Raw genomic sequence first — 20701 nt, 5'->3', positions numbered from 1 at the left:
GCATATATCCAGACAAAACTCTAATTCAAAAAGATACCTGCACCCCTTATATTCATAGCAGCGCTACTCACAATAGCCAAGATATGGAAACTAAATATCCACTGACAGATGAATTGATAAAGATGTGATACATATATATAACGGCATACTCCTCAGTCATAAAAGAAGAATTAAATAATGCCATTTGCAGCAACATGGATGCAAACAGATGTACTTCAATCATACTAACTGAAGTAGGTCAGAAAAAGAAAGACGAATCCCATATGCTATCACTTAAAGGTGGAATCTAAAATATGACACGAACAAACCTATCTACAAATCAGACGCATGGATGCAGAAAACAGATTTATGGTTGCCAAGGGGAAAGGGAGTAGGGGAGGGGCTGGGCGAGAGGCTGGGGTTGGTAGATGAAGCTATAATATAGAGAACGGATCAACAAGGTCCTACTGCACAGCACAGGGAACTACATTCAGTGATAAAATATAATGGAAAAGAATATTACAAACAGAAAGTATATATAACTGAAGGCAATGGCACCCCACTCCAGTACTCTTGCCTGGAAAATCCCAGGGGCGGAGGAACCTGGTAGGCTACAGTCCATGGGGTTGCAAAGAACTGGACACAACTGAGTGACTTCACTTCACTTCGATTCGCTGCAAAGTAACAACACTGTTATCAATTGTACTTCAATTAAAAAATAATAATAATAAAAAAACAAAAATAAGCTGTCATAGCTAACCCGGATTTTTGGAGTTGGTCTTTGGACATGAGTCTACCATTTCCCCAGACTGTCAACTTTTCTGATAAAAGCACCTCTCCCTTATAAAAAAAGTATTTATCTGTACAATTCTAGAAATATTTATATCCCATGCAATGTATAAACAAAACACATAGACAGGGGATAAACAGGAGACTGTTACATCAAGATGGTAGTAATCTTCCTTCTATTTCTCCAGAGTTTTTTGATTTGGTTATAATGGCTATTTTTTTTTAAGGTTTTAAAAAAATTTTATTTTTTATTTATTGGGAGGATAACTGCTTTACAATATGGTGTTGGTTTATAATGGCTATTTTTAAAGTATTATTTTCTATGTTTAACTTATTCTTCCTTGACAGCACCAGTATTTCAATCAGTAATCCTGTTGAGAAAGATGGACGTGAAGACTAGGGACACTAGAATCCCAATATACAGAAGATTCAATAATGGAAAAACCTACCATCGCTATGAAATACCTGTAATATAAATAAAGAACTACAAAGAAAGGTTCCATAGGCAGGCAGTAAAAATGGAGAGGAAAATACTTTTCCATCTGGAAACAAATCACTGAATGACATAATGCACAACCAGTTTCCTACTGGAGCTCCTTGTTTTAAATAACTACTCTGCAGCTTCCTGTGTTTTCCTTCCTTCTCATCACTGGTAACCAAGGATACCACAGGTTTTCCTACGCTTCTGTTTCCCAAACATCAAACTAGTTTTGTTTAAAACAGGAAAGCAGCAAAAGAGAAATGGCTTTTAATTTTTTTTAAAGCATATCAGGTTCTCAATCATGCCTGACATTAGGTAAAACAGATACTTTAGGTAAAACAGATACTTTGGAACTCCAGCTGAAAGAAGGGAATTCACTCCATCCTAAAACCAGGAAGTGGTGACTCATCTCTGAAATGAAAAGGCGACACGCCAGTCAGGGGCTTAACAGAGCCATCTGCTGCGGTCACAATCTTGGGCTTGGCTTCTGAGGCAGACATTCACTTGAGTATATCATCTGATACAGTGACTTTCTTGGTTGCGATTTATGAGCTGCCAGTGTTTACTTGTGAGACTGTCTGGAGCTGGAAGGAAAGGAAGATAAATATACCAAAGCCCAGCTGAGCAACTGATCGGTTTTACATTTTATTTTCAGGAAATGACATCTTGTTTTCACAAAGAAGAGGTATGCCATCCTCTCAAATAGAGGCTGCCTTTGCCTTCGGGGGCAGCAATAGGGGTAATACCCAATTTGTCCCAAACAAATGTCAACAGAGGTGCTTCTGAGGTACCCAAACAATAACAACAAGTTTAAAAAGTACAACAGATATATATAACCCATACAACATGTAGTGAACAGAGTCTCTCAAGGACCCTGAAGCAGTCGGGGCTTCAGACAATGGTGGCAGCAGGGACGGCCCAGGCGGAGGCTCGTGATGGAGGGTTTCCTAACTCATTCTGTCCCAGTGGGTCCATCCCACGCTCTCAGAGATGCCCAAGACCGTCCAAGAGAATCTTCCAGACCATCTGAAGTTCCTAGTGCCTTGCAGTCTGTCCACGCCCCTGGAGCACTGTCTTCAGAACAATCTCTTTCCTTTGGAGACAAGAGAGAGAGAGAGAAATAGAGGAGGAGCCTGCATTTCCTTCCTTGGCCTCCCTGCTGCCCTCCTCAGGCCTTTCCCCACACAGCAGCCACGGTGAATCAAGACACAGATGTGAGGTCACATCACTCTGCTTACAGCCCACCCTTCTCTTCTTCCAGAGTAAAAGTTGAAGTCCTTCCAAAGGCCTATAAATCTCTACTCAGCCTGCCCTCTGCCCAACCTTCTGACCTCACTTCCTCTTCTCCTCCCCATCGCTCATTCCACTCCCGCTATGTCGCCTCCATGCTGTTCCTCCAAAACCCTTTCCCTAGACAGCAGCATGGGCACCGCCTTTAGAACTTCCCCCAACACCACCTTCTCCTTAGTGACTACCCTGACTACTGTATCAAGGACTGCCAACACTCTTTCCATCACTCCTGGCCCCTTTCTTGCTTTATTAGTGAGAAAGCACAAATCACATCTAACTAATTAGATTTTCACTTCTTCTATTCCTCATACCTAGAAGAGTGCCAGGCACAAAGCTGGTTCAGTTAGTACCTTTTGGAGGAAGGAAGGAAATACATATACAGCAACAAGCAGGGAAGAGATGCACCTTCAAAGTCTGTCCAGAGAGGGAGGGGGTGGGAGGGGCTATTCACTGGCCTCTAGTGTTTTCCATTAGCTTCTGCTTCCTTGATCCCAGAGAAGCAGGGATCTTGCTTACACCAAAGGCAATCTCAAGACTTTCTTTGAGATTAAGGTGTGGAATGCTTTGGAAGGCAGATTGAAAGGGTTATTACATTTATATATAAGGGGATAATAAGGGTTATGGAGGAGACATCCATCAAGGGACAAGGCAAGGAATGACAATAAGTGACAAAAGAGAAGGGAAGGAAAAAGGGAGGGGCAAAAATGAGAGGGTGGTGATGGAGAATTTTTTTTTTTTTTAAGCTTCTATTAACAAATCTGATAATTTTTGATCCCATGATAATTTTGCAAAGGATAAATTTTTAAGAGTCCAGCATTATAAACTGTGAGTGCATGTATGTGGACACCTGCCCCCACCCCATGCCAGTCTTGCTGAGAGCCACTTTATCTTAGACAAACACTGTCCTTATACCAGGTGGGCATGCTGACTTCATGCACGTGACCTTCTAGGTTCTTGGTGCAGGACTGGGTACTTGCTGGGAATCCCCTAGTAGTCCAGTGGTTAGGACTCTGAAATTCCACTGCCGCAGGCACTGGGTTCAATCCCTAGTCAGGGAAATAAGATCTCATCTGCAATCCACACGGTAGAGTCAAAAAAACATAAAACATCTTGGTAACAAGTATTCTCTCTGGATGAGGTCAACTTGGCAGACACTGTTACTGCTGCCATTCCCTACATAGTCCTTTATGAGGCTCTGTCTTTCAACAGGTGATGATGGGTAATAACCAGGGAAAGCCTGCCAGGTGCTCTCTTCAGAGACAGAGTTTCTCCTGTCCTGTGTCTGGATCACACTCCTCCTAGCCTATAGGAAGCCGGCAAGAGCCACAGGCTATGTGATCTTACCTGGGCCAATCTTCCCAGAGACCACCAATCTCTCACAGATTCGGGAAAGCTGTGGTCCATAAACCTTTCTCCCCACCTCAACACCCCCGAAAGGCCATGGACAACTCCCACTAGCAGCCTCACTTTCATATTATAGTACCAAGGGAGCTGGGAACTGCAATCTGAAAAAGTCTCTGGACTGAAAATCCCTGTTCTAAAGGACTGGCAAGATTTTATTCTAGATAATTTGCTTTTTTCTTTTTTGAGCACAACCCAAAGAAACTCCGAGGGAAAGCTTAAAGTGAGAATGTTAACACTCATGTGAACCGACCAACACTTAATGAGAATAGAACAAACGGGGAAGGTGGGGGGCAACTGACAGAAGACTCAGCTCCAGCACCTCCCCAGCTCATGTCACAAAACATCTTTCCTTCAGAAAAACCTCATGTCAATATCCCAGAAGGCTGCAATTACTCACGCGACACGTGCTTAACATTCATTATCTGCCCCAGCTCCAGGGCACCCTTTCTCCAACACAGGATCTGGCACCCTAAACTCTCCTCCTCCTCCCCTCTTCTGGATAATCTGGCCCCACAGACTTTACTGAGGATCTATGGCTAATCAATCATAAGGCATTACTCTCCCATGGGGATATGGGCCTTGAAGACACCAACCAGCCAGGCAGGCCTGGAGTAGCACTGCTCTTGGTGAAATCAGACAGGCAGACCCTCCTCTCCAAACCTGTGATAAGCGCTCCCCTACCCAGGAGGAAAAGGGCCCTGCCAGTGTCAGAACAGTGACAATTACAGGCCTGCCAATTCTACTTTCCAGATCCTACATTTGGTCCTTTAAAAATTCCCATGCACTGGGGATTAAACCGGCTTTCAATTGGCAAAGAAGGGTGGTATCTGAACTGAGAATTTCCTCTAAACTCCACACTGCAGCCCACTGAAGCTGCTGATGGCTCTGGCACCTGTTTCCCTAAATCAGGCCTCAGCACCTCCGTCTGTCTCTGGAGAAAACCTCAAAGCTGCACTTGCTGCGATAACTGCAGAAACCGAGACTGCTGCCAGAGCTGCTCTCAGCCAGTGCGTGCATCAGGCAGGCCGATCCGGTTTACTTTGTCGGCTCCCAGTGTCACCAAAAAGGTACCTGCTTTAGCCTTCGGAGAGAGAAGAGGGGTCTGATATTATCCACCTTGCAGTATTAACTCTGCGTGAGAGGAGTCACAGATGAATTTAGGACACAGGGTCCTTCTTTCTCTTTCCAATGGCTGCATGCATCTACCATGCTTGGACTTTTGAGAAGAAACCTAGTCAGCGGGCTGGGTGAAGAAAGTCTATATGGGTGTGTGGAGAGAAAGGAACCCTCCTCCACTGTTGGTAGGAATGTAAACTGGTACAACCACTATGGAGAACAATACTGAGGTTCCTCAGAAAATTAAAAAAAGAGCTACCATAAAACCCAACAATTCCACTTCTAGGTATTTATCCAAAGAAAATGAAAACATTAACTCAGAAAGACATATGCACCCCCAGTGTTCACTGCAGCATTAGTGACAACAGCTACGATACAGAAAGAACTTAGGTGCCCATCAACACATGAATAAAGAAAATACACATACATAAATACATACACACACACACAAGGGGCTACTACTCAGCCATAAAAAAGAATGAGATCTTCCCATTTGCAACAACATGGATGAACCTAGAAGGTACTCTGTTAAGTGAAATAAATCAGAGAGAAAGGCAAATTCCATACGATTTTACTTAAATCTGGAATCTAAAAAACAAATGAACAAACATAACAAAACAGAAACAGACTTATAAATACAATCTACAAAGAACAATCTGGGGGTTTGTGATAGCGGGAATGTGGAAAGTGATAGCAGAATGGGTGAAACAGGGGAAGGGAATTAACTTCCACTTACAAAATAAATTAAGTCACAGGGATGTAATGTACAGCACAGGGAATATAATCAGTAATACTGTAATCACTTTGTATAGTGACAGATGGTAACTAGACTTATTATGGTGATAATTCTGTAACGTATAAAAATATCAAGTCACTAGGTACATCAATTTTACTTCAAAGAAAAAAATAAAAATCATAACATCCAAAAACCAAAAAGCAAAAAAAGAAAGTACTTGGGTATCCCCACCCACACACAGACGCAGCAAACTTAAGCTCACAGGCTTGGTCAAATCTGGGTTCCCAGGTCAGCATTCCTCTCAGAAAGGGGAGAAGAAAACAGAAGGCATTCACAACACCTCAGCAGACACCTCCTAAGCCTCGGCTGTCCTCATGCTCCTCTGGCACCATACAGACCTTGTGTCCTGTTTGGGCCACTAAGCAGGGCCCTGCGAGGAACAAACAGCTCACTGCTTCTCACACCTCTGTGCTTGTGCTGATTCCTCTGCTTGGAAAGCATCATCCCCAGAGCCGTTGGAACTCAGTTCAAATGTCACTTCTTCTGTGAAGCTTGTTCCCATACCTCCAACCTGTCCAGGTCAAATTGAATGTCCTCTCCTCTGCAGTTTTTTCAGCACCCTATTATGGAACTTGCACGCAACCTACTTGCTTTTCTGTCTCCTCCACAGATCGTGAGAGCTGAGATAATACCTTATCTCTTTATTCCAGTGCCTAGTGTAATGTTTCTATAAATGGTTAAGGACTGATGAGAGGTGGAGAGAAACAGCAACGGATTCTGCCAGAATCAAGTGGCTCCTAGGAGGATTAAAACACACACACACACACACACACACACACCTATAGGGACTCAAAACTGGGCACAAAGTCCAATAGCACATAATTGTCAAAAAAGCAGAAAATACTTTGACTTCAAAGAGCCACCTGAGAGCTGCCCTACCCTCCCAAAGGTCAGAATGTCTTCCTTGGGCAAAACAGGCTCAACACCTACCCTGTGACTGGTCTGCTGCCCCTGCAATGGCTCACCAACCAAGGGCCAATTCCACACTACAGCTGCTTACAAGTCAGCATCAGATTTCTGGCCTGATTCAAAGAGGCTGATATTTGCTGAAGGGCTAGGAGAAAGAAAGCAATAGACAGAAGATCCTGTTCTTAGCACTGTGGCATTTAAGCCTTTGGCTTCTCTTAACTCAGAAAAGGGTACATCCAAATACATACATGAACATGGCTTCCCGATGGCCAGGTGGTGGGAAGCACCTGGAAGGGCAGTGAGCTTTTGATTCTTCTTCTCTGACTGGCCCTTTATGTGCAACCAATTGACCTCTCAGTACTCTGAGCTTTCCCAGAGGGTAGAGCTGTATAGGATTTCTAAAGGGACTGAACATGATAATCAGATCTACCCTCCTCCTCTGAACTCTCATCCCTGCCTAATAACCAATTCTTCTGATCCACTAGTTTCCTTGTGCTTTGCCCCAGGATACATTCTTTTGCCACAAGGACATTTAAGTCTCAAGCAGAGTGGCTCTGCAATCCTCAACAGAGCAGGCCCCAAGTGTGATGAGATCACTTGTGTTAGAGGAGCAGATACTCTCTATGGGAGTATGGTTCCTTGAGGAAACTCACCCACCCCCACTTCCCTAATCTCTTTATTCAAAGTCTCTCCGGGAAACTTTTTTATAAGGACGCACAAAGTTAACATGCTTCCCTGGTGGCTCAGAGGTTAAAGCATCTGCCCACAATGCGGGAGACCCGGGTTCGATCCCTAGGTGGGGAAGATCCCCTGGAGAAGGAAATGGCAACCCACTCCAGTATTCTTGCCTGGAGAATCCCATGGAGGGAGGAGCCTGGTGGGCTACAGTCCAGGGGGTCGCAAAGAGTTGGACACGACTGAGTCATACTAGTACTAGTAAAGTTAACATAGTAGGATTAAATTAATCTCTTTTTGGCTTAACGTTATGCCCGATTTGTGTAGTTAAGCTGTGACTCTTACAGATAGAACCTATACATCTTTTCTTCATATTTTTTGGCATTTTCCAAGTTCTGAATCTTTGACTTGTACAAATCCTATTTATAATTTATTGTGTACCCAACCTAAGGTTTCTGCAACCTACCGACAGCAATAGACAGCAACTAAACTGTCTTGAACGACAGCCCCATCTAGTGACTAACACTGTAAGTTGTCCACCCGTGTGTTTTTCTATTCCCGTAACTAAGACACAAACACCTAAGCCTCCCCATTCCCCGCTGCCCACATATTCCATCTGCCTCAACTGTTTCTTACATGGTTATTACCTTTAGCTTCCTTTACTTTCCCCCATTTCTTCCACCTCCTTCTTAAGCTCAAGAATCATTTATCTGACTCTTCTGGATCCAAAAAACTCTTTAACTCTGTTGAGGGGACTCACCTCTTTTCATACTCACTCACCTTTTCGTTCCCTGATGAGGACAATTCGTCGTTCTTTCACTTCTGAGTTCAGATTGTCTACCATCTTACTAATGCAATTGTCCAGAACCAGGGAGCGGGTTTTGGACTTGATGTCCTTCCGACAAATGGGGCATTCTACTTTCCGCTTCATCCACTCATTGATACAGTAGGAGCAGAAACTATGGGCACAGTTCAAGGTGACAGCCTAAAATGGAAACGTGAACACACACATGAGAACTGTGACCCTTACTCCCCCAGGGCCGTTGTGATCTCAGAGTTACGAAAGGAGTTAGTTCTCAAGACGAAATGGAAATTTAACCATAACTTCATCTAGAGGGCTTACAAAGGGTATCAGAATCATTCCTAGGAACTGTAAATTTTAAGCTTCATGTTAGATTATTTGTTTTCTCTCTCAAAGTTAAGCTCATAAACTCGGGCTCCAGGTAGGCTGATTTGTCTTATTTTGTTCCACCAACTCAGTTCACACTGCCAACGTGGCTTAGCTGTCCTGCAAATACAAGTCACTGGACTTAAGTAGGACTAGAAAACGTGCATGTCTGATACAAATACATCACTAGTTCTCTCATAAAAAACAAATTTATGTCCTAATGGTGAATTAGAACCTCAATTTTAATTCACACAGTGAATACTCAGTATACAGAATGGTAGGAGAGCCTTATCTCTACTCAAAAGAAGCTTTAAAAAGTATACGTAAAAGAACTTAGGCTAGGGAAAAAGAATCTAAAAACAAAATAGGAAAAAAGGTAATGGGTTCAACTGACAGTGCCTTAAGTAATATCAATAAGCCTATGAGAAGAGAGAAAGCAGAAAAAGGCCCGTATCTGAGGCGCTCCTGCGCAACCCCAATGATCAGCTTTCTGCCAAGGTCCTTATTACTTTTCAAAACAAAAACCATACTCTTCGTTACCCTTGTTTTTGTACCTCTCCTAAGATACAACTTTTTCTGGAACTAAAAAGTTTTCTTTCTTGCTTTTGGGAATGCAGGGGGAAATAACACAAACTTTGCATTATTTTCCAAATTCCAAGTGGAGGCCAGAAGGCCAACTAGGAAACATTCTCAGTAAAGAATGAGACATACAAAAAAAAGAAAAAAAGTAGAAATAAAGAATGAGACAAAATTCTCATAAACAGGACTAAAAACCTGCTTGACTAAAATGAAATCTCTTCCCCAACACTGATTTTAAGAGAGGACCAGCAGGAAAGGTCAGCACATGCTGTAAACCAAACAAAGATCAAGTTATTTGTCTCTTACATGTCGTGCAGACACTCCAGGTTGGCTAACTCATGACCTATTCCAACCCCTTTCCTTGTAGTCTTCTATTACGGTGCATAAGTCATGTCGAAACAGTACTAACTGAGTTTCTCCAAAGTAGGGAATCAAATGACTACAAACTATGGGGAAATTATGATCTGAAGTCAAAGTAGATCCAAAGCAAAAGAAACAGGTCTATCCAGGACAGATTTTTCAGGAGGCTAATAGACCCAAGCTCCCTAAAGGCCACCAGAAAAAAAGGAAGCTGTGTGTGTATGCGTTTTCTTTTTAATGAGTCTGAAAAGCACTATCATTTAACAACTTTAGTTTAACACTTGTTGTGTAAGATGAACTGGACAAAATGGTATAATTTGTGAAAATAAGAGAGTCTATGCAAAAAGAAGACAGGATAACAAATGAAATCCTAGGCGTGATGTTTCATTAAGGAGCCTCAGAGTCCCTGAAAAATGTTCCATTTGGCCACTGAATCCCGTGATCATACCTCAATGACATTTACCCCCTTGTTCAAAGGCTGCACTGCACGCCCACTCTCAGCACTGTTTCCATTCAGAGCAAAGAAAGACTAGCTTTATTGAGTAGCTTTATTCTGATACTTCAAATTTCTAATGCCATCTAATTCTGGATTCTGCCAGAATCAAATGTCTCCCAGGAGGTTAAAAAAAAAACAAAAAAAACCTGCAGGAGCTCAACACTAGGCAAAAAAAAAAAAAAAAAACCCACAAAATCCAACAGCACATAGTTGCTGGAATGTAGGAAACATATGACATTCTGACCTGTGGGAGGGTGGGGCAGCCCCTAGATGGTTCTTCAAAACCGAAGTGTTTTCCCTCAACAACAAAAAGATAAAGGCTTTATTATAGCCCCAAACACTGATTCTGCCAAAAAAAGAACTCAAGAACAAATGAAGTATGAAAAAAGCCAGTGGAGGTAAAGAAGACCACAAAGACAAGTGAGAAGTGGCCACCCCCAGCAGCCACTTTGAAGTCAAATAGCTACCGTAAGTTCCTGCAGGAAAAATCTCTTCAGAATGTTACCCTAGAGCAGAAGCAGTCTGTGCAGCGGAGGCTCCATTCAGGGATGGGAGAGTGAGAAGGCATGAGCCACTGCTCATCATTACCTCAACGAAGTATTCTGAGCAAATAATGCACTGGAGCTCATTCTCTAGCACGTCATTCATGTGGCTAAGAACTTCCTCCTTCTGTGCTTGCACCTTCTCCTTCTCTTCCTGCAAAGACATACAACCCCACCTGTCATTCGGGAGAACTAACAAGAATGCAAAACAGGACAGAGCAGGATTAACAGTCTGCAGTAGGATTCAGAAAGAATCTAAATTAAAAATTCACCCTGGCGTAGTAACACAAGAATAAAATTCTTGCCCCAAGGACTACCGCTTCTCAGAACTGCTTTCTAATATAGGGTGCTGTCATCCTTTTTTTCCTTTCTCGACTTCATGAGTATGTATTGGTATTGCAGTTTTGGTCTCCTTCCCAAAAATAACCAAATGAGAAAAACTGAAGTCAGCATACCAACCCCACCAACCATCCGAGGCCAGAACGAGACATTAGGTATTCTATAGCACACTGCAGTTCAGAGGGGATACAAAACCATCCTAAGCAGCCAAGAGCTCACTGGATAAGAAAAGAAACGAGGAACAGTCCATAAAGGCAGGAAGCCTGAATTAGTGTATAAGGTCCTCTGTGTTCTCTGCAGATGTCTCTCCTACAAAATAAGGATAATACCCAAGGTGCCTGGAGGCAGGAGGCTGGAGAGATGGCCTGTTGAAGTATCTTCAGGCCTCATGCTCTGTGATGCTTGTTACTTCCCACTCCTGCCGTGCAATTTCCCTGTGCTTTCCCCAAGAGACAGACTGCTGATGGACACTCTTTTCAAGGAGGATCTAGATGTGCTCTCTTGAAGTCAACATTTATTAAGTGCCCCTAGCGCGGAGAGGAAAAGCCAAAAGAGGGTGTATTTGAGAGGTTATTTTTCATGTTTTATTTTCTCTTATCAAAGCAAAGATTGTGAGACTAATCAGGACAGTGAAGAGGGAATGGACCCATTTATAACTAGAGTCAAGTTCCTTGAAAACTTTTGAATTGCTGGATTTAAAAAGATGTGGTGGCGTCTTAGAGGCTGGGGAATAAAGTACTACATGATTTAAATAGAGGATAAGGATAGCAAATCAAGTGGAAAAAGAGTCCTCGCCTTTCTGTAATCTGCTCCAGATGTGTACTTGAGGAAGGGTGGGCTGAGAGATGTAGTCAGACTCAGGCATTAATTTCCCATCAGAGGATGCAAACTGGTGGCCTGTGGACTACATCCAGCCTATAGACTTATTTATTTAGTTTGGCATTCATGGTATCAAAAAACTGAACCTGTTGCTACTACTTGAAAATTGTGATACTTCACATAAACATCTGGATTTCCATTTTCTGTGGAAAACTCCGATCTGACAACACTGGACCTGCACTTCTGGTTGGCAACTGGCTGCTGGAGAGAAGAGCTGCCTCTTGGGGTATGGGTGAGGGTGGAAATCCGCCTCACAGCTCCCCACTGTGTTCTTACACCCAGGCCACTTCATTCACTTCTTTTATCAGTCTGACTCCAGGGGGCATTTGAGTCTACAACCCCTAATTTAAGAGTGTCATTGATTTGATGTGAGAAATAATTACACAAATGCATCAAGATGAACTACTTTTTATTTTGACTACACCACCCCTTAGCCTATGTGAGTGAGACACTCTGAAGGAGCATCTACCACAGACAATGGACTAGACTGCAGGATGTATCATTTCCAGCATTTCGCTTCTGAGTGAGGGAAGGAAACAGGTGTTGTCTTACAGGCAGAACCTTCTATAGGCCTAAACAATTTTAAAGATTATTTCCCTTGAGGCAGGGAATAGCCATACCTCTCCCTTCATTCACCAAAGCAATCCTTGCCCTGTTGAGAATGCTGAGTTGCATGTACTAACCAAATTATTCTAAACCTTCTTCTTTCCAGTACCTTGGTCTGCTCCAATTCTTTGTCCTTGGCTTGAATGATCGCTTCAAAGTTCTTCTTGCTGCGATTTAGCTCTTCCACCAGAGACCGATACTGCAGAAACACAGCAGATACACACTCAAGATGCATGGCACTATATTGTTCCTGTTAGCCACCATGCCTGTCCCTCCCTCTGTCAGCAGCTTTGGTTCAAGAGATTAATGGATTGGGCAATTTCAAAATAATGTTTTTGTTTCTTCAAGACATCCCAGTTAAATGCTGCTTTTTTTTTTTTTTCCAGGGAAAGGAGCAGATAGGGAGGGAAGCCATCAAATCTATTAATCCCTCTGGAAATAACCCAACCTTCATGGTCATCCAAAGTAACTGAAGAACTTCCAGAGTGTCTGACTTTGTGGGTTTGGCTTGGGGCCCAGGGACTTCATTTAAAAAACAAATTTATTGGAGTATAGTTGATTTACAATGTTGTGTTACCTTCTGCTACACAGCAAAGTGAATCAGTTATACACATATATGGGATGTGCATTTTTCAAAAAGCCACCCAAGTGACTCTGGGAACCAATGCTGAAGAACTAGTAACTAACTCTAAGGCTACCCAGAACTAGGAGCAGCTTTTAAGAAATAATCAGGGATATACAGGATTCTGGAAAAGGCGATGGCACCCCACTCCAGTACTCTTGCATGGAGAATCCCATGGATGGAGGAGCCTGGTGGGCTGCAGTCCATGGGGTTGCTAAGAGTCGGACATGCCTGGGCGACTTCACTTTCACTTTTCACTTTCATGCACTGGAGAAGGAAATGGCAACCCACTCCACTGTTCTTGCCTGGAGAATCCCAGGGACAGGAGAGCCTGTTGGGCTGTGCTGTCTATGGGGTCGCACCGAGTTGGACACGACTGAAGCGACTTAGCAGCAGCAGCATACAGGATTCAGGAAAACTAGATAACTGTTTTCATTGAAAAAAAAAAAAAAAAAGACCTTTAACCTAATATTTACTCTATAAATCACATACTATGTGCTGATAAGGCAACATTGCCTGAACTCTGCCTTGGTATTCTAGAAACTGGCATGCCCAAGAGCTAATGGCTTATTTACCATGACTCATTGCCTACATCAAATGTCAAGAAGTTCCATTTCTATGAAACATAATTTCTGAGTTCCCTAATGCTTAAGTATAGATTATATTTTAAATTTCATTTCAGATCGTTTTTTAAAGAAGGTGGTTAAGTATTCTGAAAAGGTATCACTCAAAGAAATACATTTTAAAATGCGTGGGCTCAAAAAAAAAACAGTCAGTTATATCAGAAGTCCTTAGTATTCACCTTGACTACTAATTAGGTGCCTGTGCCTTAACTTTCTATAAAATGGGAAAACAGGTGCCCCTCCTACATCAGGGTTGCTGCTGCTGCTGCGTCACTTCAGTCGTGTCCAACTCTGTGCAACCCCATAGACAGCAGCCAACCAGGCTTCCCGTCCCCGGGATTCTCCAGGCAAGAACACTGGAGTGGGTTGCCATTTCCTTCTCCAATGCATGAAAGTGAAAAGTGAAAGTGAAGTCGCTCAGTCGTGTCCGACTCTAGCAACCCCATGGACTGCAGCCCACCAGGCTCCTCCGTCCATGGGATCCTCCAGGCAAAAGTACTGGAATGGAGTGCCATTGCCTTCTCTGACATCAGGGTTAGTAAGAAAAAACAAAGACATACATGATAGCACTCAGGAAAGTTTTAAAATCTCTATGTAAAGGCAAGTTGTTATAATTATAGGTCTGGAAAATGAAAAAGAACAGCTTCAGAAGGACAATCAACTGGAACAAAAAACCACCGTGTTTCGTTTGAGGGTAGTAAGCCCCCAGGCATGTCGTCAGAGAGCCACGACCTGAAAGTATCCTGCGTCGGGTTAATGAAGGGGGGTGGCCAAGCGCCTTAGGTTAAACGACAGCGTTCTCCGGTCTGTCTCAGAAGAGTGTCAGGCATTGCGGGTGCAGGGTTCTTAATGATCCTTCAAGGATTTTCAAGAGCAGAACCGTCCTCTTTTCCAGTCAATTTCAAAATGATATCTGAATATTAATTTAATAATCCTCTAAATGGGAAACATGCCCACCCTCCCAACCTAGAAAATACACAAGCTTAGAAAATAAAATTCCAGAAAGATTGAATTTTTCACCTAATTCTTTCCAAGGCTGTTTGTGAACCCAAAGAAATCAAAGTGGGCAAACTCCCAAGCATGCAGGAATATGTGACTGTTAGCACTGTAAGAAGGTTGACAGATAGCTAAGCAATAAAAGAACTAAATTCGAAACAAATTCTAACCCGAAGGCTCATTTTTCTCAAGAAGATATGAACGCTAACCTCCTGACTTAAACTACTAATCATCACACATAACTGACAGAAGACAAAGCAGGTTTTTAAGATGCAAAAGAACTCATTAAAAGATAAACAGAGCGAGGTACTAAAGTTAAATTCAATAAGTAACAGACAATCTTTTAGGATAATTTTATTCCTGTGAGTCTTGCCCGTTTAGTAAATTGATATGTTTCAGTGGCTGGTAAACTGCAAATTCTCAACCTAAGCTAAGATGCGTAATTGGAACATTCTTGAATGGTTTCAGAATGGCTTCAACTCAGGAATAGTGAGGTAATAGGATGCGTTGCAGGCCCTGGTGGCCAAGTCACGGCTCGCAATTTCCCTCTGCTGTCCTCACCTTTCTGAATGTGCAGCCATTCCCCCAGAGAGCCTCCTAATTGCTACAGGCTCTGTTTCATCTTCACTAGAGCATCTCGTGCTCAGATGAAGACGTAAGCTTTCACACTGAGGTCTGGCATGTCTGTGAGGTTCCAAATCTCAGACCTGATCCTGTGAGCTGCTGCCACCTGCTCTGGCTACAGATTGGAGGTGCTGCAGAGGGGTGTGCTAAGTAGCAGAGGCAGCCAGTGGGCACATGAAGCCTGGCTGCCCCCACTCTCACCCACTATAATCTCAGGACAACAGCAAGCATAAGTTACCTCCTGCAGAGCCTGGGCCAGCTGCTGCTTCAGGTCCTCTTCACCTTCCTCTTTCTCCAAACCCTAAAAAGCCAAAAACAAAATGGAAGGCTTCCCTGTAGAAAGGGGAGAAAGGGGCAAAATACAGAAACAAGCAGAGCTGCTAGCAGAGGCATCTGGAAACAACAGGGGGAAGGGAGGGAGTGGGAAATCTCCCGTTTTACTTTAAGCTGTTGGCTCAAACACTGCACATCTCACGGCTGCCACCTTCAAGTCACCACTCAGGGTGTTCTGGAGAAACTCTGGATTAATACTCCAAGTCCCCTTCACTGGCTAATGCTATGACTCTCAAAAGGATGGAAACTGAGAGTTTCTGCATCACCAAATATCTAAATTGAAATACAATCTCCTGGGCTGGCACTCACAGCTCCGCCATGTTTCTTTCCTCAGTTCTGGCCACTCTGTCTCTCACTCCGAGTCTTTCCCACCTCTGGCCCATAAGCTGTTCCTTCTCCGCCTGCCTGGGCTGCATTTCCTCCAAGGGCCCCCTCGGGTGTAGATGTCTTCCACAGCATCACTCCCCTACATCCAGCACCCTCCACGAGAACCTCTGGGTCCTTCCCTCCTTAAGAATTACCTACCCGCTTAATACACCAACTGGAAATTGTTCTCTAATTTAAATCTACAGACTTTTGAAACTACTGTGATTATTTTGTGTATATCTTGTCTCAACAAGATCCATTCCTTTATGACAAAAACCATTTATTAAGCATCTTTATAACAACCCAGACCCAAGTATAGTGCCAGGCAACGTGGGTGCTCAAAAAAAATTCTGTGTGGGAATTCCCTGGCCGTCCAATTGTTAGGACTCTGCACTCTCACTGCTGAAGACCTGGGTTCAATCCCTGGTCAGGGAACTAAGATCCCACAAGCTGTGGAGTGCACCCACTCCACCCTGCCCCCCCAAAAAATCTGTGTGAAATAACAAGGGTTTAATGAGCTTCTGAGCAAGCAGCAAGGGTAGGATAAATTCCTAGGGCTTGGTGACAGAGGAAAATGCAGCTAGTAATAAAGGACTAGATATACCTCACTATGAGCAATTTATATATGACCCTCTCATTCCTAGAGAAATTCCCTAAACGGGTCCTTTTTGCCTTTCTTTACCCTTTTAGTATGGAAAGATTTGACAGCTAGCTACATCTTGAAGCATGCCCAGAGCAGCCACAAATATTAATCAACAGTAACTCTTGTTATTGAACATATTAGCCTTTAAAGAGAGTTCTGCTCTGGTGAAGGTGTCATACACTAAATATGTAGAGATTAACCTCCCTCTATTAATTTCAAGAACCAGTCCAGGCTGGAAAAGGGCAACAAAAAGTACACATAAACAAGCAATGTATACCCTGAGAAAGACCTACTTAATCCATGGCCTTTGCTAAGACCATCAGTTCCAGGGGATAGCAGAGCTTAGATGAAATCTATAAATTGTTCAGAAATAAGCCAACACAAGTGGTTGTTTCTTACCCTGAGTAAAGTAAAGGAAAGATAAAAGCTTATTCACTTCAATCCTGATTGGCCCTTCTTAATTCTAAGTCAACAATGGGGAATTCTTGACATTCAGTCCTACCTGAGGAAGTGGGTGGGAGTAAATCACGTGGTTCTGGCCAGATGGGAACTGACATTTTGAGCAGAACCAGGATCAGCCCTAGCCAAGAAGCTCTGTGCAAGAGCTGATCAACTAAACAAATGACTCAGGGATGCAGACACATTTACTCTCACCTTGACACAGCTAAGACAGTCATTTTATCTACTGAAGAGGTAGACATCCTATGGAAGGTAGCACTCAACCCAACAACTGAATGATGGTGTACCTGCCCCCTCCCATGCTGGCTACTCAGGACAGAAATAAACATTTTTCCCTTTCTAGCCTCCCACTTCCTAGGTTAGCTACAAGTAACAGGTAAATCAAGGGCAGAGTAACCAGCTGACCTCTATCTGCCTTGGGTACAGGAATTTGGCTTTGACCTCAGGGCAGAGGAAGATTACTCATGAAAACAACTAATACTTTAATTGGAGTGTACTGTAATTTGGCGGTATCTTGACCTTCATCCAGCCTCTCTCTAAATTCACCTCAGCTCTGAGATGCCTCAGCTTTTACAACCTCACGCATCTTGGCTGGTTCTGCCAGTCCACTTACCCCATGTTGGCAACCCAACTCTGGTTCCTGATCCGATCATCATGCAGACCTCAAAGTTTTCTGATCACATTACATCTCTTGTCCCTGGCACTAAACATATGGTCCCTGATCTAGAAACAGAGAGCTCTGGTCACAGGCTCACAAAGGGCCTGCCCATCACAAGGGGTATCTTGTCCTTCCCTCCTGTGTGGTACCTCGAGATGCTGCTGCTCTTCCTGGATAGTCTTCTCGAGCTGCTCCACTCTGGCCTGCTGTTGGGCCTGCTCTGCACACAGCTGGGACTGTAAATCCTGCAGTTCCTGCTCCATTTTCACAATCTTCTTTGAGCTCCCTTTTTTAGTCTGCTTTTTCACATTCAGAACAGCCACCTGTTTTTCCTGCATCTGTGTTTTCAGCATTAGGATCCTGGACATGGTTACCTTAAACAGCTCTAAGCTGCTCTGAGATGCTGAAGGATTTGAAGCTTTCTTCTTCTTACGAAGAAGCTCTATAACTTTTGCAGGGCCTGGGTTAACATGAGCCCCTGTGGTCTTCACACTTGGCTCAAAAGAAGTCAACTTAGGATCCAAATATTCAGAAGGTTGACTGGCCACTTTACCCTTCCCATGTGACTTCACTTGCTGACCAGGTTCACAAGACAATTTACTTATTTTGGATTTCAAATTTGAGGGGCCTTCAGCTCCAGAACCCTCTAATTCATCCAAACTAAATTTCCTTTTAGTTCTCAAGCCCTTATTTTTTTCCATCATCTGGTCACTTTTGGGGGAAAGACAAGGATAAATCCTCTCCCAATCTTCTTCAGTAACTTCATATTCATACTCTGCATTCTCCTTATTTTCCAGAGGTACCCCAAGCTGGATGTGATCTCCTTTATGGATAGAATAGACCTTTAAAGGTTCTAGACGTTCTCTGTTCAGCCAGACACCATTCAGACTCTGGGGAAAGGGAAAGAAAGACAAAATAAGCGTCATGATTTTCCTCCTCTTAATTTTTCTCCTGCTGCTGCAAAACCTTCTGTCTTTTTAGGAAGAAAACACTTGAGAACAAATAGAAAGAAAAGAAAGGCTCATAAACCACCATTCTTAGAAACAGAACTCTTCAAATAGTGCTTTGGCTTATTACCTATATGACGTTCATGTCTTCAGAGAACTGCCTGTAAAATAGGCAGGAATCACCTTATTACTGGAGGATGAATTTACTCAAATAAATGCAGTAGCATTAAAAACTGAAATCGAATAGCTCTACTGATATAAACTAGGGGCAAAGGGCCAAGACTAGAAAAACTGCTATTAGTAAAGGAAGTAGCATTCTAATGATGAGGTTCCAAGAAAGTCATGCAGGCACTATCTCTGCCTGTGTATGACCCCTGAGCACATTGGGGAATTGAAAAAAACACTCCCCAGAACTCATAAACCAAGAAAGAAAGTACCAACACCTAGCACTGTGGTCAAACTGAAGGTGGGATCTGACCCAGATAACAACCCCAGAAAGGAGACACAGGTTCAATCCCTGGGTCAGGAAGATCCCCTGGAGAAGGGAATGGTTATCTACTCCAGTATTCTTGCCTGGAGAATTCCATGGACAGAGGAGCATGGCAGGCTACAGTTCATGAGGTCGCAAAGAGTTGGACATGACTGAGCAACTAACACTTTCACTTTCAATGGGTAATAGAACAGAGAGGTTAAGAGCCAGAGCGCTGGATTTATACAAACTTAGGTTTATAGCTCAAATGAACCACCTTGGGCTTCTTAATTGCATGGCCTTCAGCAGTTTACTCTTTATGTATCAGTTTTGTCTGTAAAATAGTACAGTTCCCACCTCATGCTGCTCCTGTGAGGAATGACTGAGATGATTCATGCAAAACACTTAGCACAGTGACTCGCATATAACAAATGCTCAATATTTACTTTTGTGGTTTAAATCATAGTGTGGAGATTAAGAGCATGAACCCTGAAGTCAGCCTGCCTGGGTTTGTAATCTGGCTCCATTACTTAACAGTTGCATGATTCAGGCAAGTTTCTTAACTTCTCTAGGCCCCAGTTGCCACATCTATCAAGTGGAAGATAATAACAGTCTCCCTCATGGTATTTGTGTGGATTTAATGAGATAACATGTGTAATATACTTAGAAAAGTACCTGGCACATGGTAAGCATTATGTAAGGGTATATGCAAGTGCTCACTACTATTTTCTGGCTCAGCTGATTTATTAACAAGCACTTCAACCCTATGCTCAGCATCTTGCAAGGTAAACATACTGAGTGCAAAAGCAGAAGATATGAAAACAACTTTTAGCAGCTGACTCTGGAAAGAAAAACACAAGGGCATATTTAAGCAAATGTGGGATTACATAGAACAGCCTATAAATGCAAAGGAATATCCTGTAGAGCTGAGTTAGCTAAGAGATGCTAAGTGGGGATGAAAGGTCCTAAAATAGACTTGAAGCAAATGCAGGATTTAAAGTTTAAAGAGACAAGTGGGCATTTTAACCCATATCAAGGACTTAACTTTGGGGGACAGGCCGGAGACGAAATTCACATCTGAACTGGGACTAAAGGTTATGTTTATTAACAAAGGAGAGGAATGGAGACCAGAAGAAGAATCAATTTGAAATTATACACAGGAAAACAGCCTCAGGGAAAGCAATATAACACAGGTGGCCACCTAATGCCAACATTTAAGAAAAACTCAAAGGCAAAGTCAAGGTTAATAAATAAAGAGGTTATAGGAGTAGCCTAAGATGAGAGAAAACAAGGATTCCCTAAAAAGCGGGGGCAAACTCTTTAAGACCTTTGGCAGCCCTCCACTAGATCCTCTGCATTAACCTGCCTCCTTCAAAGCCCTTTAGGTCTGAAAAATAAGCTTTCAAAATTTTCCGATCACATTTTATCCTTGGATCCCTCTGTTTACCCATTAATCACTCCTTGGTGACACCTAGTGGTATAATTTGGACCAAAGGCCCAAATTGGGTTCGTTCACAAAGCGACTATAGAAAAGATGAAAACACCACGGCTAT

General features: G+C 43.0%; 1 protein-coding gene across 8 annotated transcripts in view; it reads right to left on the bottom strand.

Annotated features, from left to right (window-relative positions):
• Positions 1-1881: 1881 nt before the first annotated feature.
• RNF8 (ring finger protein 8) overlaps positions 1882-20701 on the bottom strand; it is a 37142-nt gene continuing 18322 nt past the window's right edge. For 4 of the 8 annotated variants that reach the window (XR_011563377.1, XR_011563373.1, XR_011563375.1 and 1 more), the window contains 7 exons: positions 17882-18622; positions 15512-15574; positions 12518-12607; positions 10631-10738; positions 8220-8424; positions 6786-6909; positions 1882-2342 (listed from right to left, as the gene is read on the bottom strand). Coding sequence is in view for 1 of the 8 variants with exons in the window: in XM_019986162.2 (XP_019841721.2) it covers positions 2326-2342; positions 8220-8424; positions 10631-10738; positions 12518-12607; positions 15512-15574; positions 17882-18622 (1224 nt within the window). In the remaining 7 variants the exon portion in view is untranslated. The remainder of the gene's footprint in view (positions 2343-6785; positions 6910-8219; positions 8425-10630; positions 10739-12517; positions 12608-15511; positions 15575-17881; positions 18623-20701) is intronic. The other 4 variants (XR_011563376.1, XR_011563374.1, XM_019986162.2 and 1 more) reach the window with 4 other exon arrangements.

The sequence above is a fragment of the Bos indicus genome, chromosome 23 (assembly GCF_029378745.1).
Source record: "Bos indicus isolate NIAB-ARS_2022 breed Sahiwal x Tharparkar chromosome 23, NIAB-ARS_B.indTharparkar_mat_pri_1.0, whole genome shotgun sequence".
Taxonomy (NCBI): domain Eukaryota; kingdom Metazoa; phylum Chordata; class Mammalia; order Artiodactyla; family Bovidae; genus Bos; species Bos indicus.
This window is presented reverse-complemented; position numbering and strand designations above follow the sequence as displayed.